Here is a 23,698-nt window from a genome sequence, read left to right on the forward strand (position 1 = left end):
GAAAGTAGAATCTTCTCCTCAAACTAATGTGTACTTTTAGTCAGTAAAATGATTTTGCCCAGGTCTATAAATGAGATACCTTCTCCTGGAACTCAATTGCTCATCCTAGACCTTCCTACTCCACCTTTGGCCCAAATTTCAGCAAGAAAACTCACATCATGCAGCTTAGCTTCACCTTGCACTCCAGCTAGGCATGTTCCAAATGACCTAAAGGACTGATTGTTGCCATCCGAACCTGGACAGTATGAGCAGGCAGAGGACCAAAGGTGCCATTTTTGTATCTTCACTCGTCACCAGCAGACTTAATTGGTTGAAGAGTCACCCTATTTCATCCATTACAGTTTAACTGCTCTCTTGTCAGGCACTCTGTGAGACAATCACCTATGCATCTCCATGCAGCTCCGTTTAGCCCACGTCTCTAAAGCCATATGTTACAGCTCGGCTCGTTCCATACATAGGCTCAGCCTATATATAGCCCTTGAACTACCAGGTCCCCTTGGGTTAGGACCCTTGTCCTAAGACAAATCAAATTACTAGACTGACCATGACCACATAAGAGTATACATGAAGCATTGCAGACGAAGGGAAAAGCCGCAAATTGCCATTCGGCAGACAAGCCAATTTAGAGCTTCTAAGAAACAATGTCAGTGCTTCCATGTGGACTATCTGCACTCATGCCCGTATCAGCAAATATGTTTAAACGTTCTTCGAATCAAATGCTGTCATTGGCTTGCTCATTTCCTAATGGTTGCATTTTTTTGCTTCAAAGCAGAACTGCTGAGCTGCAGCTTCAATCCCAATTGAGGCTCTTCAAGAGAAGAAGAACAGTGTGCAGGATTGCAATGTATGCTCTAATTTATTTGGTAGTACAAAGTACACGTGGCACAATGGGAATCTCGAAGAAAATTGCACAAAAATCTCAAAACTGGTTACAAGATATTTGGCTTCATAGTGACCTTAGTCAGAATCGAGGGCCACCCCGACTGACAATCATGTTATATTACAATCACCAGATGTGGAGAGAATTCTGAAGGGAGAGTCCCCTCGCTTCTTCACGAGCAGGATCTACCTGTGTTTGCAAATGTCACATTGCATCCTTGAATGTATTCAAGTAAATGCTTTGCAAACGCTATGCTTGGTTGCCGAGAGAATGAGCATTTCAATGGGATGATGAAGCCCAATGTCCCCTTTGCAAATAAAAAATGCAAGCTGCCCAGATTAACAGCTTTTCGTCGTTCCAAAGCTTGTGCAAGGCCCTCAAATGGGGAGCCAGCAGATTCCCTTATTTGAAAAGAATGTTTTTTTTTTTAATTGTCCTGTTTGTCAGAATTGGTCGGTGCCGGAGCCACAGATTCCTCTAGTGGTTCTGGGAAGATCTCACTTGATCCAGGTCTTCTTTGAGAAACATCACCTTGGCCGCTACCCTGAGACCCTCCATTCGTAGGTTGCTTGACGTTGTTCTTCTGCAAGTATTCTTCTCTTAACGAACCTGGGATAACCACCGTCTCTGATGAGCTATGGCGCCAGCTGCCAAATAGGGCAGCATTCCATGACCCATGTGACGACGCCTGCGACCTTGCTGACCCATTCAACCTATCCTCTCTCACAACTTTCAATGGGTTTTCTAAAGCCTTTAAGATATATCTCATAAGTGGCCTTTTTGATGGCTTTGGATTTAAACAAGATTTGGCCACAATGGACATGGCCCATACCTCCTCCATCAGATCCTCATCCACAATTAAACTCGGGTCGACAATCTTGCTTATGGCTTCTTTATCATATGTATTGATGAAGGTCAGAGCCCATTCAAGCCAAGCTTCTGTTGAAGGGTCTGTAGACCCACTTATCCCGAGTTTTCCCGATACCAGCTCCAGCAGTACTTTGCCGAAACAGTACACATCATATGCACAAGTGGGAGCAGCAGCACCTGGACCACGTGTTATGTTTAGCTATACTGCATCGCTGTCTGGCAACATTGCCATTGTAATTTCATCCATACAAACTGAGATGAAAAAAGAAAAAGCAAATAACAACACATACCTGTATCTCCATGCTCTGACGTCCTGTTTCAAGACAACACAAAAACAGACAAGCCAAGAAAGAAATGAGTAGATTCCCAGATATAGCCACAATTGCTAATTCTTTGAAAAACTCTTCCCCTACTTGTGAGGCACACAAACACCCCCTTCCAATCCGTGTGCCAGCAGGAAAAAGAAAGTGCTCAAGAGGCCAAACATTACTTCTCGTTGAGTCTTGTGGTGTGAGGGTTTATCTAGCATTTAATACATATGCCTCATGTACTTCTAAAGAATCATACTCATGTTTTAAGCTGATATGGAAGTAGGAAAGTAAGCCAGTTTTGCGAAGCCTAAAGAATAAGCTTCGACCAAGTGCGGGCATTTATGCACAATCGACAGCCTCACTACTTTGGGCAAATTTGATAAACAATAGATCTAGGATCCGAGCAAAAGCCAAACAATGCCTTGAACCAAAAACATATCCAAGGTATCCAGTCAGATAAAACAAGCTGTGTTAGTGAGGTGGCTTGTATATCCTCGCAAAACCCTTGCATTTGATAAAGAAATAGGTTAGGACCTAGGCAAAAGCCAAACAATGCCCTGATCCCAAAAACAAAGAAAAGAGATTATATATTTTCCTACATATGGTGCGACCAAGTTTTATGGAAGAGGAACTGTCTGAGGGGCCTAAACCCTAGAATAAAGCAGATAACACACACACACACACACACACAAACCTTAATTGTGTGGAAGTTGATGATGTGGCATGGTGTATGGACAGCCCCACGATTTGCAAAACTGCAAGTTGACGAGGTATCGCTATACAGACAGCCCTCTGGGCACTAGCTTTTGGGACCAAATACTTTTAGAGTTGATGCTTTTCATGTACTGCTTTTAGGTAAGGCCAAGGGCCTTTAAATAACTGGGTTGGGCTCTCTCTCTCTCTCTCTCTCTCTCTCTCTCTCTCTCTCTCTCTCTCTCTCTCTCTCTCTCTCTCTCTCTCGCATTCCGCTCTCAGCCTCTCCCAGGTCGTCTACAAAGTTAAGTGTGATCTTTTCCCTTCTCCTCAAGTCTCTCAGCAGTCCTTTTACGTGTTTCGGTGAGCAATCGAATTGGCGGGGTAATTACAATAGTTTAAAAGTACCTAAAGTCTAGTATTCTAGGAACTTCTTAAGCTTTAAGCCATGAATGAAGTACCTAGTGATACTGACTGTTAGTTTTGAAGTACATTTAAGTGCATAACAGTAGTTTTAGAGGCCTGTGTTTCTGTCATATTTATTTTAATAGTATCTAAACAAGTACTTCTACAACTTGAAGAAGGGTAGTTCCAAAAAATATCAGTAATTGAAGAACAATAGTTTTGAGTACCTATATTTATATCATGGTAGATTCAAAAGTATCTAAAGTCTAGGCTTTCAAGTAATTATCCAGTTTTGTGCTAGCTTTAAAATACCTGGTGATCCGAAATGATAATTTTAATTATGGCTGCCTCTACCAAGGTACTATCACGAGTACATATAGGTGAACAATGGGAGTTTTGAGGTACCTAATTGTCACATTATTGAAAGAAGAAAGGGACATAGAAAGCTGTCCAAGGTACAATCAAAAAACACGGTTCATTAACAATTTGTTCATATGGATAGAAATTTTAGTACTTACTGTGATCTGCGGAGTATCCGTGAGATAACACCCTGATGCGATTCTCCCACAGCCGCACATGCTTCTGTCAAGCTGCCAAGCCTCACTTCAAATTTATCATCGAGAAGAACACTACTAGCTTGAATATCCCTGGCAAAGTAAAATTTCAAAAAAATTTCACTTCTCTAGATTAAAGCCATGTAGCGATTTACAAAAACTATAATATAAAATTAAGAAACCAAAGAAATACATTATTTTAGCTTTTCTATCAAGGTTATTGTGCACTGTAAAAATGAATGCATACCAATCAATTGGTATAATACTTGGATGACTCAAAAAACTCGAAGGACATCCATTGCTAGGTTCATTTTATACACATACATGGTTGCCCATAAACCTTCTGCTATCACACTCAGTCATCATGTGCAAAATCACGAAAAGCATGCCACCTAAGTATCGTTAGACCAAAGCAATCGATCTCCTTAGCTCCCTAAGCAAGGAAAAGTCATCCTTGTGGCTCTCGTGTGCACATTGTCCGACCATTGCACCAGGTCAACAACCACTCAAAGCGGGTCTCATAGATCCCAGATTTCCATCAAGTCCAAATAAGTTGAAACAAAGTCAAAACACGTTCGAACATATCCCCCAACAAATCCAAAAAAATTCCATCAATAGCAAACAAATTCAAACAAGTTTCAGAAAGGTCCAAAAAAGATCAAACAAGTTCACACAACCACAGACAGTATCCTTAAACAAAGTGTCTACCAATAATTACAAACAAAGTATCAAAATAAGTTCAAGAGGAAGAATCCTCTGATAATCGGACTCAAAGGCTGATTGGTTTGTCGTATTGTCAAAGTGTAATATCATATGGCAATGGTACTATCATTCCAATAATGCAAAGGCATTCCCAACAAGGCATCATAGTTGCCCAACTTCATAGCATGGAAGTCAACCTCTCCATGATACCTTGAATGGTGGCACAAAGGGAACCAATGAGTGTTGTGATTATGCTAGTCTCTCTGATGACAGGCTTGGCCTTGATTTCAGAGCCTACATCAACCTACAAACTTTTGATGTCCTCGAAGCATGAGGTTTTGTAGAGAAAGAACTCATACATAGCATTGTCCTTGAGAAAGTTGCAACAGCCTTGAGTCATATTTGTCTCCCTCCAAGTCTGTTGCCTTGCCAAAAGGAGACGCACCAGATTCATATGCTCTCAAAGCATGTTTGGGATGGTACCCATGTTGAGGCCGAGTTAGAGGTCTCGTGAGCATAATACATATGGTAGTAGCTCTAGTAGTTGTGTGTGCCAAGGATCTCTCCATTGAGGGCATGCCACATCTATGGCAGACCACCCTTGAGCACTTGTATATGCAAACTGTAGCTTGTTATCAGCATGGACAGCCTTTCCCATATTTCTCTCTCTCTTTCTCTCTCTCACATTTTCAAATTTCATGTCTCTTACCCTCAGTGGTAATCTTCTGTGAAGTTGCTTATATATGTATCTGGCATTGCAAGCATTCTCTAGTGCCAAAGGATCTTTTCGGAGTCGAACCAAATTGGAGTTGAGGTGTCCACTGAATCAAAGACCAATCAATGTCTTCATTCTGTCTTTCCTTGCCTATGTCTTGGTGTCTTGACTGCTTTGTATGCTCAATGTAGGCTGATCCAATGGCATATTGGACTTGATTGAGAGAGAAGAAGCTTGATTTTTTTTCCAGCATTTTCTCTGTTTCGGGGCTGATTTGGGTACAATGTTGCATAAATTCCGTGGATCTATCGATCAAGACATATTCAATTTGTACTGCATTGGTCATCCAATACTACTTGTTGATTTTACTTCAATTGCTTGAATTCTAAATTTTGAAAGAAAATTGTGACTTTTAAACTCAAAGCTTGCATGCTATAAAAGTGTGACAATTATATTATGTTTCTAAGAGTCTCTGATTAGCAAACGTGCATTATACACACTGTCACGTGCACATCTAACCCTATGTGTACGTGGACAAGCTACTTCATGGCTAGATTAGGAAGTGATTTGGCACTTTTGTGAGTCTATTCACAGACCGTGCATGTCCAGACATTTAGATTAGATGCATATCCTCTGGTTGCACACAACGTGACCATCAAATTTCCATCAGAACCCATCAAGAGCATTTTACAGTACATAGACCTATTTTCCCTATTTTTGACATTTTTCACTTATTATTTTTAAGTGACTTTTGTTGGAAATTAGGTAGGGCGAATTCAGTAAGTGACTATATAAGAAAAACCTAGCGCTAGCAATTCTGGCAGAAGAGGCAGTAGGAACACAACATTCAACAGGCACCTTCTCAGCAGAACCTCCCACAGCAACCTAGCATTTTTGGAGTAGGAAGACCTGGCATTTTTCTTCAACAACAACCTAGCGTTTTCAGCAAGACAGACCAGCCTTGGCGTTTTTGCACTTGCAAATTCCCGGCGACAGTAGAACAATAGATCAGCCTAGCGTTTTGCATCTGCAAGACAACTGGCGACAGCAAAACCAGCAAAAGCACTAGCGTTTTTGCATCAAGACTCATTTTCAGCCCTAGCGTTTTTGCATCAACCTGATACCTCAACGTTTTTGCAGATCTTCGTGACAGAATCAGCAGTAGCACCAGCGTTTTCAGTTTTCAGCAGTTAGAACCCGTAGAAGAAGTCCGGAACCTCGCAGATCTCACCTTCCCGCAACAGATCCTTGCCGCACGGTCAGATTCCGCAAAGTTTGCAAATTCAGCCCGGAAAACGCAGATTTCAGCATCTGTGTTTTCAACGCGTCGTCGTCGTCGACATCATCACCGACATAGAGTCAGAATTCAGCAGATAAAGATTTGCAGATTTCAGCCATTAGCATTTTCAGATTTCAGCCCGTCTCGTCGCTGTCCTCATCGTCGTTGGCAAGTCCAAGCATTGTAGAGATTTGTGCAATCAATAGTAGACCGCTCTCGCCATAGAAAGTGGGGCCTTCGGAGGAGGGTTTTGACAACATTCTGGTGTCGTATTCTTCTCTCTCTATCTCTCAGTCTCAATACCTTCATTCACAGTGTTCACCACTTTGTTTGTGTCCATTGCACTCTCTCACTTAAGGAACGGAAGGCTCTCCCTTCCATAAGTAAAAGCAACCTTGAGCACAATTCAGAGCACTCATCTTGAGCAAAGTTCAACATTCACATCCGATGCATCTTACACACACATACAAAGTCACAAAGATACACACGCATATATGTTAAAACGCAAATCTTGTTCAACAATTAATGTATTTTATGGTTCAAAGTTGTTGTTTTGTACCGTACAACGTTTTTTTTTGTACTTAACGTATAGTATTTAACGTACCTATCTACCTTGTTTGGGTTCATGGACGCTATGGACTCTCGTCTACTACTTCCCCATTACCTATTCTTGTTTAGCGTGACCTCTCTTTATGAAAGGGAACCTTGGGGAGGATTCAAGATGTGGAGCAGTGTTGGATTGCTTTGGTTTTCCGAATGGAGTTGCGTTGTCGTGGCTTCCTGCAAGGGGAGCAAGCTTACAACTTTCTAATCCAAAATGGCAGACATTTATTTAGGCTTTCTTCTTCTGAGAGATAAGTGTTTGAACAACGACGGGATCTTCTTCGACACTTGTGAGTGGGTTCTATGGCTATGATTCTTTGAGGAGATGGATTGGCTGATTTGCCATCTCTTTTGCAATTACACTTTCTAGCTTGGTGTAATTGACAGAGTTATGCCTAGAAAATAACCCCCCCCCCACCACCCCCCGCCGTGCCCTCTCTCTCTCTCTCTCTCTCTCTCTCTCTCTCTCTCTCTCTCTCAACGAAGGATGCACTTTGTTTTTCCATCTAAGGCCAAAAGTTTCACTTCCAGCTTCAATTCACTTTTGTTGGGGTTGTGTTTTTTGCCACAGCTCACACCCATAAGAAAACCCCCTAGTCTAGAAGTCATGTGGAGCATGTGTGTGCCTTTATGACGACAAGAGATGTGTGTCAGCCAGAAGCTTGAGTGTGAGAGAAGCATGTGTAGAAGGAAAGGCCCATGTGACAAGCTTGTGTATATGCAACTCTTTGTACTCTCTTTTGGTGTGCAATAATCAACTTAATTTGCATCTACTCTCTGTGCTCTTTCTTTCCAAGAGCTGCAAGGGGATATTAAGAATTTCGCGTCTATCTAGATTCATCTAGTCAGTCCCGATATCTGGTAGGGATAAATGATACGGAGGGAGGGTTGTTTTCTGGTTGTGCCCGACAAAAGTGAGGTAGTTTTCTCATGTCGGGACTCACCCTATATCTAGCCATGTGTAGCCTCGGGGTATGGCTCTATCCTTAGTCGTTTAGCCTGCAGTAAGTGCTGGTAAATTTTCCCTAGCCTTGGATTATTTTTCCCAATTGCCTCTGGGGCCCCACTCTCCTTGTTTCACTCACTTCCCTATTTTCTCATGTCGTGGGGTTGAGAGTGGTTAGAACAGCCACCAAAGCCTATAAATGAAGGGGGAAAAGGAAGGGAAGGGGGGAGGGGGGTCAACTTGTGCAATATCCCCATATAGCCCACCAAGGGGGGCTGATGAGGCTTCTTGGTAGGCAGGTAAGAGGGCATTTTTGGGTAGCCCTCATCTACGTATGTGTGTCAAGTCTCCTAGAAATTTTGTTGGCAGCAAGGACAAATGGGTGATCCTTCCTTTGATGCATTGCCTTTCACATGGTGGGCAGCATGATTTGTTCTCTTGCACTTTTCTATGCTATGTGATCATGTAGTGGCAGATCTTCTCGTACAAGGTGTAGGCTATGGAGTGGAGAGATTCACGATCTCTAGAGGGCAACCTCATATTGTGACAGAATTAAATCATGTCTCTCTCTCTCTCTCTCTCTAAATATGTTCCCTTGCTAGGAGGCTATGCACCAGATTTATGTTGGGCATGGTATCCATGGTGAGGCCACAAGTCTCATGTGCAAGAGCAGATGGCACTAGCAGTAGCAATAGAATTTTGTGTACTAGGGGTCTATCCATGGAGGGTATGTCACATCTATACCAAATTCATGTTGGGCATGGTATCCATGTTAAGGCCACAGGTCTCATGTGCAGGAGCAAATGGCACTAGCACTAGCAATAGCAATTGTGTGTACAACTAGGGGTCTATCCATGGAGGGTATGTCACATCTATATCGGACCATTCTTGGCACTTGTATATACAATTTGTTATCAACATCGATGTAATAGACTTGGACACCCCAAGCCAAAGATCTAATGCAACACACGCGAGAGAAACTGAAAGTCTTAAAGACATGAACAAAACTGAGAGAAAGAGACGACACAACACGAGATCTGCGAGGCTCAGGGGTTCTACTGCGGGTACTAACTGCTGAAAACTGAAAACGCTGAGTCTAATGGAGGTTCTGTCGCGAAGGTCTGCAAAAACGTTGATGGCTTCAGGTTGATGCAAAAACGCTAGGCTAATCTGGGGTCAATCTGCAAAAACGCAAGGTGTCTTGTTGTGCTGATGCAAAACACTAGATGTCTTGCTTGGTCCTGCTGTCGCCCGGTTGCTCTTAATGAAAAACGTTGTGCTGATCTTGGGTCTGTGGCTGAAAACGCAAGGGTTTACCGCCGGTGGGGGGTCTTGTTGAGAAGGTGCCTGTTGAACGCGAAGTTCCTGCTACCTCTTCTACCAGAAAGTGCTAACTCTCGTTTGCTTATATATTATTTTAGCAAAATTGCCCTACCTACTTTCCAACAAAAGTCACTTAAAAATAATAAGTGACAAATGTCAAAAATAGGGAAAATAGGTTTAATGCACTGGAAAATTCCCCTGATGGATTCTGATGGGAATGCTGATGATCATGTTGTGTGCAACCAGAGGATATGCATATAATCTAAGTGACTGGTCATGCACGTTCTGCGAACAAACTCACAAAAGTGTCAGATCACTTCCTATTCTAGACTGACTTGATTGAACTGAACCCTTGGTCATGTTGTAACTTGTCCACGGGCACATAGGGTTGGATGTGTCATGTGACACCAAAAGTTCCAAGTCCCAAAAGTTTGTGTTGTTGGCCAGCTCCGTAAAACACGAGCGTCCATAAAGCGCCATGTCAATAGTCAGCAAAAAGAGACAAATTCCATACATGATACAACGCTGCCACATCAATAGTTCCTACGCAAATTTGGGATCATGCTTTATTTAAAAAGGTTTTAGGCTCCTTGGTTGTGTTCTATAAGTTGGGGGATTAGGTTTTTAATCCTAATCCCTCTAAGCCCCTTGACAAGAACCTGCAAGTTTGGTAAAACTTCTTCTACATCTTTTGATAGGGTTTAGGCCTTGCCACGCCATCACTTTGCGACATACCCCCCTCTTGAAAGAATTGTAATCGCCCTCAATTAAACTTGCAAAACAAACATAGGACAAAAACTAGTTCAGTAGACTTTGACATAAGTGCCGATATACTTGAGTCTTGACCACATATATCCAACATTTGCACGAAGATGACAGTCACGAAACATTCACATCACTATCCCTGTCGAGATCTTAGATGAGAATCATGATCATTGTAACTTATTTGGCAATCACATCCAGACCATGTTGATCCTTTCACGGATGCCTAGATCTACTACATCTCGTCACTATCATATCAATTTCATCCATCAAGTGAACAAGACAGAAATGTTGTAGTCATTTTGTCTTTCACACATGCACTCAAACAATACACACATGAAAGAGCACATGCAACATATTCATTTTAGGAATTCCCATTTCAAAGTACTTCTTTACATAAAGTCATTCAACAAAATATTGCCAGTCGATCATTATCCTTGAAATCTTAAAAAGAGATCGGTGACTTTATTCCATCAAGGTAACTTGTGACAAAGGAGCGGAGTAATTCTCCTCTTGTGCAATTTGCACAACACCAGATTCAACATGCTGATTGATCGGTAACTCTTGGAATAGTCCATGCTAAATCGAAAGCTTCAAGGTAAAGCTCCAAAATTTGAGGAGTAACTGCTAGGTCCACCTCCTCCATCTACTTGGCATCCAAAGCCACGTAGTTCCTAAACTTGACTAAACACCAGCGAATCAGCTTACCTTTCCTTTCCTTGTGAGCCAGGACCTATTCTGGAATGAGAATCTCCTCTATCTCTTCCACTTCGGGCTGCTCTATCTCTTCCACTTCGGGCTACTCCTCACGCTTTCTGACCACTCGCACTTCACCTTTGAAAGGTCTCTCAAAAGACTCGCGTGAAATGCATTGTGAAACTTCCAAGTATCTAGTAACTTCAATCTGAAGGATATATCATTTATCTTGTCTTGGATCTGGAGAGGGCCGTAGTATGGCACACTTAGCTTTGGAGAATGCCTCTCCTCACCCTTCCGTTTCGTAGGCATGCCTTCTTAAACCGTAGTAGCACCTAATCATCTTCCATTAGCTGCAAGTCACATTGATGCTTGTCTGCTGCCTTCTTATGTCGTGCTTGAGAGTTCTCTAAAGCCTCCCATACCTTGGCAAAAGTAGTGCCCAAATCCTGTGTGAGCTTATTTGCTTCAAAAATCTTATCTTTGGTGCTCAGAATAGGTGGAACCTTCTTGACACCCTCGATAATCTAAAATAGCGTCTTCCCTATAGACGTATGGTCCGTGTTATTGTCGGCAAACTCCACCAAGGGAAAATACTTCTCCCATTGAGTCTTTTGATCAGAGATGTTCGACTTTAACAAGTCCAAGACCACTGAAGTGGCTATTTCCGATTGCCCATCTATCTGTGGGTGGAACGAGGACGATAATTCAAGCCGTGTGCCTATATTCTCCTAGATTGCCCTCCAAAACAAACTAGTGAAGCGGGGATCTCTGTCTGAAACTTTAGACTCGAGCGCATACCATGTGATCTTAAAACCTGCGAGACAAACAGCTTAGCTAAATGGTCTGCTTTAATTGTCTTCTTTACTGGAATAAAGTTAGCATGTTTGTTGAATCGATCAATGAATGCCCAAATGCCATCATGCCCACTTTGAGTCTTGGGAAGATAAAAAATGAAGTCCATTGCTATACTCTCCCAAGGTCGGCTTGGAATAGGTAGAGGTTGTAGTAGACCCGGTGCCTTAAACCTATCAAAATTGACCTTATAGCACACTAAGCAACTACGAACAAACTCGTCCACATCCTTTTTGAGTCTCGGCCAATAGAAATACTGCTCTACACCTTTCAAAGTGGTGTCTATGGTGCGATCCCTGCAAAAGGCAAACAGTGGCACTCTGTCAAAATCTTTTTCCTCGATTCCTGTGTAACACACAACACAGTCTTCCCCATAAAATAATTGTTCTTTAGAGCATAAACTGCAACTATCTCCCCGCTCAGCAATCGGTGAAAAATGTCAGCAACATCCGGATCTATGGCGTACTGATCATCCATATCCTCAAAGTTCTAACGGTGAATCGCCAAAATAGCCAAAATCTTCGGCTTACAAGACAATGCATCTGCCACCAAGTTCTTCTTTCCCTTGACATGGACGATCTGAAAGTGAAACTGCAACAAAATATTTGCCCATCTCGTCAGTTTGTCCGAGAGCTATTTCTGGGACAAGAAGTATCTCGAACTTTGATGATCGGTAAACACTGTAAAATCGGCTCCGAGTAGAAAATGTCGCCACTGAGTAAGAGTATGGATAACTGCCAATAGCTCCTTTTCGTAAATCTGTGCAACCCACTCTAGTCGCAAGAGCATTCTTCTCTCTCATAAGCTACAACATGGCCATCTTGCATTAAGACCACTCCTAGACTACGACCACACACATCACAGTAAACCTCAAATGGCTTCTAAAATCTGGTAGTACCAACATTGGACCAGTTGTCAACGTCTCTTTCAAAGTCTTGAATGTTGCAATCTCTGATGGTCCCCAAGAAAAAGGAACCCCTTTCTATCTTCGTACTTCATGTACAATCTTTAAATTTGGCCAATCTCTAATGGTTTCAATCTTGGCCAGGTCCATCTTTATTGTCACAAATTGATGACGTGGCATGCTAATAAGTGTCCCAACTTATTGGGCACCTATCGATAGGGCCCTGGGGACACTAGGAAAAATAAAAGTGGTGAGTAAGATTGCTGTACGGATTTCGGATTATCTCGCGAGACTGTTGACGTGGCTAGTCGTACGGATTTCCGCAAAACATGTTGTCGTGGTGACGTGGCAGAGGCTATACGGGTTTTCGCTTTGTGCGCTAGCTGCTTTTGGAGAGCCTACCACTATTAAGCTGCAAGCTTTTCATGTATTGCTTTTCTCCTTAGGCCAAGCCAAGGGCCTTGAAATAAAAGGAACCCCTCTCGCTCTCTCTGGCTCACTTTGTGCTGATGAGCCGGTGAGCAGAGGCGACCCAAGGGCAACTGTACTTTGCTCAATTATTAAAACAGAAAGAAATACTGAAAGGGACGCCACTCTTTGGGGTCAATCTCTCTGGGCTAGGAACTACATCGGGCCGTGTCGACTCAATTGAACTGTGATTTAAGTGTGAAGTGTTTAAAGTGATTCTCTCCCGTGTGTCGTGCCAGATTCCAAACTTGGGGTGTCCACGTTTGTTACAATGGTATCAAAGCTCAGTTTCTCTTCTACCGCGAAATCCAATCCATTTTCTTGCGGCACACATGGATTCAGGCAAGAATTAGACGACTCCTCCTGCCACCTTGGGAACAGGAGAGCATGGAAAATTCGAGTGGATTAGCAAATCACAAATACGGGCCAATTCGGCCTACGCAGTATCAGCTCATGGAGATGCAACGTCAACAGCAGGTTGATGAGTGTGCAAAGCAGATGCTCCAGTTTGTAAAGGATCCACAATATGCAAACTTTTTGACCTGGCACCCGATTGACAAAGTGCATACACATTGCAGAAAGCCATTGACTCACCAATAAAATCAGCCCTCAAAAAACCTCCTACTCCAAGGATGCTTACTGAAGAACTTGTGACGTCGTCGAAAGGCGAGTCAACCAACTTTTGGGGGCAAAGAAACGATCGAAGAAGCACAACAAGGGGACTGACTACCTTCGTTATTTGGGCCGTCGATCTTCTTTTGCAAGTGCAAGAAAACAGAAGAAGCATGTACGCTTTGAAGGACTGTCCAATTCATCCTCGTCTGACAGTTCAAATAGCTCTTCCTCTTCCGATTCGAGCGAAGAGGATAGAAAGGGCAAGAAACCAAGAAAGAATCAAAGATTTGGAAAGAACAAGAAAAGAGCAGATCCCGACCCGTTTCTGACAGTTCTACTGAGGATTCGTTCTCCTCTAAGAGTTCGGACTCCGATGATCACATGTTCTATGCAAAGAAGAAACACTTTTACAGAGCCAATCAAATTATCAATACTAGTCTGGCCGACGGCCTTCGACCGCCTCTCTCTCTCTCTCTCTCTCTCTCTCTCTCTCTCTCTCTCTCTCTCTCTCTCTCTCTCTCTCTCTCTCTCTCTCTCTCTCTCTCTCTCTCTCTCTCTCACACACACACACACACTGTGTCGCGCACTGTGCAGCCAGGAGGTGCAGGGCACACAGGCCGGTTCAAGCTGCTTCCGCCACGTGTCAGGGGGGGGATCGGAATCCCTCCCCCTTTTATTATAGTATAGATATAGATGACTTTCTCGAGAACAAGGGCAAAAAGACCAAGGAATTTAAGGAAGGTGGACGGTCATTAAAGTTTAAATCCTTTTTAGGGATCTGAGATGCTCCCAAGGCTTTAGCCTTCATTCAGCACTTCGACACGGCATCATTCTTAAAAGGAAATGCCCAAACGTGGTGGTCCACTCTTCTTTTACGGAAAGAAGCCCCTACCAAGTGGTTAAAATTCAAACGGCTCATTATTTCTTCTTGATTGACTCAAGAGTACGAACGTGATGACCGCTTGGAATCATCTCGGATGACCAAGGCTGACACTTTGGATGCTTATTGTGAGAGGTTTTGGGATGCTTTTCTATTGGTCTCTTCTTTCAAGGTCAAATCGAGCAGTTTTGCTGTGGACTTCCCAAAGAGATCCGAGAACACTGCATTGAGTAGAAGTCCAAGTCCATACAACAATCGATGGGACATGCTAAGCGGGGATTTACTATGCATTCATGTAGCTTGACCTACCCCACTGATCAAGTTTCAACACCAAGGACCGGACACAATTCAGCAAACGATAAAGAAGGATGCACGACCCCGATTGACCAAGGAACAGAGAACAAATTATCTCAAGGAGAGGAAGTGTTTTAACTGCAGAGAACAAAGACACATCTCAACAAGGTGCCCTAAAAAGGCACAGCGAGGACAATCCGAAGATAGGCCAGAGAGTTCCAGAGCGGCAAAAGAAGTGGCAAAAAAGGAAAGATGAAAACAGGACTGGTACCAGATTGTATGGAAACCGACCCGAATCAGATGGACGAAAGCATAGAACTTTGCTGCGCATGGGGCAAAGTAAAAGATCAGGAAGCCCTCATCTTCTTTGGCAGAGGAGCCAAGGTCAACTTCATTTCACCTGAATTGGCCGCTCGACTTGGAATAACACCTGACAAGATGGGGCCACAAGCATAGGCAATTCTAGTGGCACCCAGACACGATGTTGCCATTACACCTATCATTGGCAAACTTTGTTTGCATTGTCAGGGGTAGGACACGAGGACTTTTACATCATGCCTTTGGAAGGGTGTGACGTCCTCCTAGGAATCCCTTGGTACCACAAGAACGTTGTCGTGGTTGACTATGGGGCTAAGAAAGCGACTTTAACGAATGAAAAGGGCACGAAAAATGTGCTTACTGTAAAATTGAAGGGCGAGTCCTTTTAGAGTTCATATTCTCGTCCGGTGGTAGCTCCGATATCTCCCAGGAGTAAATTAGGGAGTGGGGGCTTTTTTGTGGCTGTGCCCGGCCAGTCTGAGGTTGTTCTCTCATGTCGGGTCATGTCTAGCCATGTTTAGCTCAGGTTTTGGCTTTGTTCCATGGTCACATAGGCTCCTAGAGGCCTGGGATATTTTATCCTAGGCTCCCCATATTTTTCCCCCATGTATCTTGTAGCCTTTCCTCATTTTCCCCTACTTTTTCAAGGTCGTGGAGCCTTAGGACTGGGTCGAGTAGATTTGATTGGTGCCTATATATAGGCACCAGGGGGTCACTTCTTTTCTCATGCATGCAGTGCCCAGAGGGGGGCGTCCTCTCTTGGGTGCCCCAGAGGGGTTTGGTGCAGCTCAACCTTGTAGATCAGCCCTGTGTTTTCTTGCACAGTAGTTCAAACTTCAGCCCCAACGTTTTCCTTGGGTAACAGATGCAGTGGACAGCATGCACCCTTCCTAGCGTTTTCTCCTCCGGGAATCCCTATGGACGATCTCATGCAGAGGCAGTGCATCTCTGATGCTGGCCTAGGAGAGCAGAGGATTCCTCCTCCCTCTAGAGGGCAGGCATTGGACGGCAACCTTGAGCCTTGATTTCTCTCTCTCCAGATCCATCCTATTGCCGGGAGGAGATATAGCTCGATGCAACCCATGTGGAGACCGTGACAGTGGTCTTGTGTGCAGGAGCAATTGGCAATATCAGTAGCAGTCGCGGTTGTGTGTATCCTCGGGTCTATCCATTGGCATGTCAATTCTATGCCAGACCACCCTTGGTCACTTGTATGAGCAGATTATTATCAGCATGGAGAGCCTTTGCCAAATCTCTCTCTCTCTCTCTCTCTCTCTCTCTCTCTCTCTCTCTCTCTCTCTCTCTCTCTCTCTCTCTCTCTCTCTCTCTCTCTCTCTCTCTCTCTCATTCTCAGATGTCCTGTCTCATTCTACCTATGTGATCTCTCTTCTACACAGGTGTGCCTTGTTCATGTGTTTGACATTGCAGGTGTTCTAAATCGAAGTTGAGGTATCCACCGGATCACGAGCCAGGTCTTGTCCTCATTGCATCTTCCGCTGCCACCTTTGACAAGTCCGTCCCTATTGTATCGGTTTCGTCCATCTCGAAATTAATGAAATCCAGTCTTTTTGTTTACTCGATCTACTTGAAAGAATTGAATGATGAACAAAGAACCAATATATCTGAATTGGATAAAGAATGACAAGAATTTCTGCACACAGGCTGATTGCTTCTCTAAAGGCCTGCCAGGCGAGTTACCTCCACCTCATCCTGAGGACCACACGATTGATTTGATTCCTGGAAGTAGACCACCGAATCGGCCCCCTTATCAAGTCAGCCGAGCCCAGAATGAAGAAATCATGAATCAAGTAAAGGAACTTCTAGAAAAGGGTCTCATCCAACCTAGCACGTCACCCTATTGTTCTTTGGACGGACTACAACAGCCTTTACCCATTCTCACCCACCCCTGAGAAAACATAGCTATGGATTTCATCTTTGATCTCCCTAGACTCAAAGTGGGCACAATGGCATTTGGACTGTCATTCACAGATTTAGCAAGCAAGCTCACTTCATTCCAGTATAGAAAACAGTCAAACCTGATCATTTAGCGAGATTGTTCATTGCTCAGATTTTTTGGTTACATGGCACGCCTGAGACCATGGTCTCCGACGAAGATCCCCCATTCACAAGTTTGTTTTGGAGGGCTACTGGGAGAACATTGGCACGCGGTTGCAATTCTCATCATCATTCCACCCGCAGACGGATGGGCAATCTGAGATAGCCAATTCACTAGTTTTGGATTTATTGAAGTCTTACATCTTGGATCAGAAGACTCAATGAGAAATATATTTGCCTTTGGTGGAATTTGCCTACAATAACACGATTCACTCTTCGACAGGAAAGGCACCATTTGAGGTAATCAAAGGTTCGTGAGGCTCTAGAGAAGTCTCAAGTACAGCAGAAGAAGGCAGCAGATCGACATAGACACGACTTGAAGTTGAAGGAAGTAGGGAGACAACCTGGGAGACCTAGGCTTGCTTACACAAAAAAGTGATGCTTGCACCGGTCGGAATACCGAATGATTGCAAGAATCTAAGGAAGGGTTTCTCTTAAGCTTACTAAAATAACCCCTAACCTCAAACTTAAGTTTTGGGATACTAAAAAACCCCTGCAACAAAAAATCAGGTTTTCCCCCGGTTGTCAGAATGATGCAAGATTTAACCAGTAGCTTCAAAACACTAGAGCAATGAACTTCTGTAAATGAAGTTCAATAGTGGTAATGTTCAAGAGGGTACAAGAGGCTACAACAATAGAAAAACTCCCATCGCTCAAGAAACGATCATTTCTATGTAAATCAATAATGGGATGTTAGTGTGGGAAAGAACTTACATAGAGCTTCTAAGGATCATTCCAACCAAGCCGACAATGGTACATTGTGCCACACAGGGGTAAGTGATCAGTTATCAAAATCAGAGAATCCTTTCCGTGGACACAATGGTCCTATGATCAACACAACTACATGCTTATAATAAAATGGCACCTTAGAAATGTTCAAAAGTAGTGTATAATTGTGTATGAATCAATGCATGTTTGAAAATTTGTTTTTATTTTAGATAGGGAAAAAATCGCACTTTACTCAATTATGAAAGCATTTACTTTATAGGCTTTTGGGCACTAGTTTTTGATAGGAGTTTCCCCTTACATATAAATAGAAAACCATCCAACCTCCACGCCAACGTTCCAAAAGGACTCCACTTAATCACTTCACTTGGCATGTATTCATAGCCGCTCCTCTACGAGGTGAGTTCCACGCCTCACTCGTACACCCGCACCTCAAGCCTAAAGCCTCTGCCAATTGTGTGACAATACCCAACAACATGGCACACGGAGCCAATGTGTGTGTGACAACAAGTGCCACCCTTCTCTCTAGAAATCCTTTCTCCCTTGCACTCCTTGTCGGGTGATCAATTGAAAACAAAATCTGGAGTCCCCCTATGTGAGGGGCTGCCCATGTTCTAGGGCTGACTACCCCAAATACACCATTCAGCAACGTGTGTGCACCAGTTTGCCACGATTTTCTGTCCCCCAAGTGCATCTTTTGGTGCCATTTCAGACAAAAAACTGATCAGCCATAACCTACTCTTAATGCTAAAGCCAATATATAGCATGAGTGACAATTTTCAAGAGAGATTTGAAAGCTTCTTGAAACTTGAATCTGTATGATTACGCATCTTCACAAGCCCCACTGCAGACTATTATTTTCCCTGGGATAGTGCTTTGTGCGCATTTAGTGATGCCTCCAGAACTTTTTTCTTTGTGGCTTGCATAAGACAACGAGAGCATGTTTAGTGACAACTTCAGCACGAAACCTCTGAAGTCCACGTGCCTCCTATCGTGAGGAAAGTACAGATCAAGCTGATAGAGGTATATAGCCAAGAACCTTCCCCAGTCCACTTTAAATAAAGGTGCAAAATGCAAACACATGGTAGTCATCAAAGTCTTTTCCACCTACCTCTAATTAGTTGTACATCTTGGCAACACAAGTATAGTGACAAGGAACCTGCCATTTTTTCCACTTTCACAAGAAAGATAGGCTTGGCTTCATAGTGCCACAGGAAGAGCCATTCCAAAAAAATTCCATCCCATTATATACATTCTTATATCAGTATGAAGCCAAGACTATCTTCAGTATAACAGTGCTTTTTAAACCTGAAAGTGGCAAAATTGGCACAAATTCTTAGTGGGAAGTGTGTCCATGAGTACCTACTAGTAGTACATGAAAGCCTACAGCTTCAAAAACGTAGCGTCGTTGGATACATATGCATGCACTAAGTCAAAAAAATGTGTGCACCTCATCAGGTCATACGTTTCTGGATTAGAGAGGGATTAGAGAGAAAAAAACACAAAACTTAAACAGCTGCTGTAGATCACAGTTCAGAAATAAAAGAGCAAAATCAGACACATAAAACAAGAACACAAAACATCTCACAAGGTCGAAGCAATAACCTTTGTGTACCGGAACGTACAAAGTGCAAAGGACAAATTCATAGCGCGCACTACGCGTAGTATAATTATGGCCATTTTTATTGAAACAGCTGACCTCTTCACCACAAAGTCATCCACACAAGCCAAAGGTTTCGTGCATTCAAGATTTCATGCCAAAAGTACAGACTATAATGTGCACTTACTCTACCCTGATTTTCGAAGAAACTCCTTCAGCACCACATACCACTGTCAAGCATGCAAGAATATGCCACCACTCACATTTATAACATACAGCTAGTTCCATTCTGAAATCTTTGAAAGAAGAATACCTGTGCACCAAAGCCGGTGTGCACTCATTGTGGAGGTATGTCAAGCCCTCAGCAGCACCAATCGCAATCTTTAACCTTGTTATCCAATCCAGTGATGGTAGTGTATCCTCTGAGGTATTTCCAATGGTATTTCTATGGAGTGCATAACCTAGATCTCGGCCTGGCATGTACTTATACACCAATAATTTCTCATCTTCTTGCTCAAAACAATGTCCCAGAAGAGGAACCAACCTGGTATGTGAGGCCTTCCCAAAAAGATCTAACTCTGCTAAATAACTATCCTTCTTGTACTTTGCAAGCTCTATCCTTTTGACCACAATAGGAAGGCCGCTATCCAATGTACCACGGTACAAAAGCCCTGAATGCCCAGCTTTTAGCAAATTCAATTCATTAAACTCGCCTGTTGCTTGCAGCAGTTGTGCATATGAATAATTCTCTCCCAGACTAAGTAAGTTAACGGAAAGAGTTCCAGGGACAGGCTGAGGTGCTCCCCGACGAGATCCACTTGCAAGATCTTTCTCTTCGACCTTTTTTTTCCTCTTTTTCCTTAATAAAAAGAATAAAATGCAGATCACCAGAACTGCTAAGACCAAGCCACCCAAAGCCCCAGCTAAGATGGGCAACAGATGCTTGCTCTTGCCGGACTCCGGGCTTGTGGATGGAGAGGAAGCCTGCGATTGCACAAAGACCAGCCCTCTATCTGCATAAAATTGTGTACAGGTCTCTATGCTGCGCTGATTCGGCTGGTTTGACAGGCAATTGACATCAAGAACCGCACTGGGAACAAAGGGTGTTGGAATAGATCCCTCAAAGTAGTTTTCAGAGAGGTCAAATTCTGTTATCCTTGCCAGATTTGCAGCTGCAAATGGAATAAACCCATAGAAAAGATTTTTGGACAGCAAGATTTGTTGGGCCTGTGTAAAGCCGGAAAACCCAGAGGGCAGTGAGCCTGTGAGATTGTTCACTGAAAGGCTAAGCGTCGAGATGTTTCGCAACAATCCGAGAGATGTGGGAAGCGTGCCCGTAAGAGCATTTCCATCCAAAGAAAGCACCTGTAGGGAAGTGCAGTTTGAAAGCTCAGCTGGTATACTCCCATTCAAAAAATTGCTAGACAAAATCAAGGACACCAGAGATGTTAGCTTTCCTAATGATGGTGGGATTGAACCAGACAGAGTATTGGAGCTCAAGTCGAGGTTTGTCAAAGAGAAAAGACTACCCAGCTCTGACGGAATGGAACCCTCTAACTTATTGCTGCTTAGTACAAGAACCTGCAAGCTTGAGAGATTTGCAAACCCTGGTGTTATCTGGCCAACAAGTACATTCAATGCCAAGTTCAAAGAATCCAACTTCTGAAGATTGGTGAGGCTCTCTGGAATCGGACCTGATAGGTTGTTTGATGAGAGGTCCAGCAAGGTAAGGTTGACTAGGTTTCCTAAAGAAGAAGGAACAGGACCAGAAATATTATTTCTTGAGATGGCAAGGGTTTGAAGGCTGGATAAATTTCCCAGAGAGGAAGGGAGGATGGAGGTGATGGAAGAGGAGCTGAGATCGAGCTGCTCTAATCCCGAGAGCGTGCCAAACCAATCTGGAATGCTTCCTGGCAATGTGAAACCTGATGAGTTGAAGCTACGCAAACTCGTCAAGTTTTGCAATGGCTCTACTGCAAAGGCAGGGGTCAATGCCCCCTTTACTGTCCTTCGCAACCCTGTCAAAGTAATGGAAACCACCTGCCCGTTTTCGCACACAATGCCGGTCCACACCACACAAGGATCTGTCTTGCGAGGCCAGTAGCGGGCTCGAATGCCCAACACTCCTCTTAAGTCCAGCAAAGTGGCTGCCTCTGATCTGTTGATAGGAACCTCTGAGCTTTGGAGCGATCTTAAGTAGTGTGATTTGAAATTGATGGGCTCTGTAGCTACGCTCTGCTTACACGAATGCACAATCGAGAGCAGTACTACAAATAAGGGCAGCAAGACACTTCCTCTTCTTGAACACATCTCAAAGTGGCAGGTGGGCATTCTATACACAGCAGGAGATCCCTGCCTGCTGCCCTCCTCGGGCAAGCTTGGATTACTCACACGCAGATACGCTGACCGCTGCATCTTCTTCCTCCATGACTTCTGCCATTCTGTACAAAAACCAAAATAAGAGAAATTCCTGGGCTCATTTCACAGAGGAGAGAAGCTTTACATTGATAAGGTTGTCCTGGGTAGGCCCTTTAAACAGCATTTGCAGCAGTGACTCGAAAAAACCCAAAACCCTGACTCATGTACAGCACAAAGGCGACCCCACGAGCAATACAATGCAAAAGCCCGTGATGACGAAACTATTCGTGACGAGGAAAAGAGCTCAAATCCGTGAAAATCCTTGAGCACGTCAGCACTCTTGAGGAACCCAAAAGTCTTAAGCTGAGGAAGGTTGAGGAGAGCAAAGCAACACCCTGACTCTCCGACAACGTGTGTGCGCGCCCAGCCTCTACGTCTCTGAAGCTTGCTTTGCTCTGAGCTTGTGAAGAAGGAGACAAGCACGTACCCCTGCATTGCAGCGCAGCTTAAGCTGCCATCGCTGCATATTTGACTTTAAACAGTGAAGATTGAAGAATCCAAGCTGCGGTTACAATAACTTAACGTCGCCCATTCCAGAAGCTCATATACACACTCGAGATCTGCGCCGCCCTTTAACAGAATAAACTCTCAGCGTCCCTGCCTCTCTCTCTCTCTCTCTCTCTCTCTCTCCAGAAACACCCACAACGGTTCTGTTGCACGCCCCAATGGGAGGCAGAGCGCTCCGGAGTCTGGTCGAATCAGGGTTGGTGACTCTCTTAAATGCGTTTATTACGCATTGCACACTCTTTGTATTGCCAGTCTCATCAGAGAATAGAGGAAGATCTGCGTGCTACAACGCATTCTTCTGTGTGTGTGTGTGAGAGAGAGAGAGAGAGTGAGAGAGAGAGAGAGAGAGAGAGAGAGAGAGGACGAGAGGCGCTGCATGCGAAATGCAATGTGAGTATGTATGTCGTGAGGGAGACGGAAAGAAAGGCACAACGAAGTGAAGTGGGGGGAGAAAGCCCTGGGTTCATGCAAGACGAGAGAGAGATAGAGAGAGTAGCTCGCGTTCCCCTGTTGCGTTCAAGATTGAAACAGAGAGATCAAGTGACAGGACAGATTGAAACAGAGAGATCAAGCTCTACGCTTGGACCATTTCTCTCCCCTCTTCCTTGCGTGTGGGTGCAAGAGACAGGGACTCGATGCATGCATAGGCTGATTACACACAGAAATGTAGAGAGAGAAGAATAGAGGGAGACTCGATGCACAATTAGCCTATAATACACAGAAATGTAGAGAGAGAGAGAGAGAGACTCAATGCATACATAAGCTTCTCCTGTGTGAGTGTGAGTGTGAGAAAGTAGAGAGAGAGACACAGAACTCTTTACGTCTACCATTGCCCCCAGCCATTATGATTGCATGTCACACCTTTCTACACATATATCTTTAATAGAAATCCAGCCTAGCCTTCACCGAATGAAAAGCCCTCCATTTAAATCAAAACCCTCCAATATACATATGGGATGTGAACAACTCATAACCAGCCTCAGAATAGGGAGTTGGAGAATATGCTCTGTAAGGAGGGAGCTTGCTAAAATTATACATCAACTTTCACATCTTCAACTTAATCTAGAAAACTATTTTTATGGATAATGATAATAATAATAAGAAGAAGAAGAATAGTCATAAATTGGGTAGTTTAGTCATAAATCCTTTTGGCATAAACATCGGGTTATCTCATATAAATATAGATGAATACTTAATTACAACAGACATTATGGCATATATCCCTAATGTGATTAAGTTGGTGCTTTATTTCGAGGTCA

At 43.6% G+C, this 23,698-nt stretch overlaps 1 protein-coding gene across 1 annotated transcript; it reads right to left on the reverse strand.

Moving 5' to 3' along the window:
- Positions 1 to 892: 892 nt before the first annotated feature.
- On the reverse strand, positions 893 to 23,250 carry LOC147430981 (putative LRR receptor-like serine/threonine-protein kinase At2g16250). The gene is made up of 6 exons (XM_086493503.1): positions 22,018 to 23,250; positions 21,906 to 21,955; positions 19,828 to 21,781; positions 3,678 to 3,806; positions 2,041 to 2,063; positions 893 to 1,927 (listed from the first exon to the last, which is right to left on the reverse strand). Exons 1-6 carry the CDS (start codon positions 22,365 to 22,367, stop codon positions 1,308 to 1,310), a joined length of 3,126 nt encoding a protein of 1,041 aa, XP_086349629.1. The 5' UTR covers positions 22,368 to 23,250; the 3' UTR covers positions 893 to 1,307.
- Positions 23,251 to 23,698: the final 448 nt, after the last annotated feature.

The sequence above is a fragment of the Adiantum capillus-veneris genome, chromosome 21, assembly GCF_014529385.1.
Source record: "Adiantum capillus-veneris isolate H3 chromosome 21, ASM1452938v2, whole genome shotgun sequence".
NCBI lineage: Eukaryota > Viridiplantae > Streptophyta > Polypodiopsida > Polypodiales > Pteridaceae > Adiantum > Adiantum capillus-veneris.

Excerpts from the sequence above, each read along its gene's own strand:
- LOC147430981 (XM_086493503.1), bottom strand. The coding sequence starts at position 22,367 with ATGCAGGGGTACGTGCTTGTCTCCTTCTTCACAAGCTCAGAGCAAAGC. Across the intron at positions 21,956-22,017 it reads CCCAGGACAACCTTATCAAT|AATGGCAGAAGTCATGGAGG; the intron begins GTAAAGCTTCTC and ends GTTTTTGTACAG. Across the intron at positions 21,782-21,905 it reads AGCGGTCAGCGTATCTGCGT|TACTGCTCTCGATTGTGCAT; the intron begins GTGAGTAATCCA and ends CCTTATTTGTAG.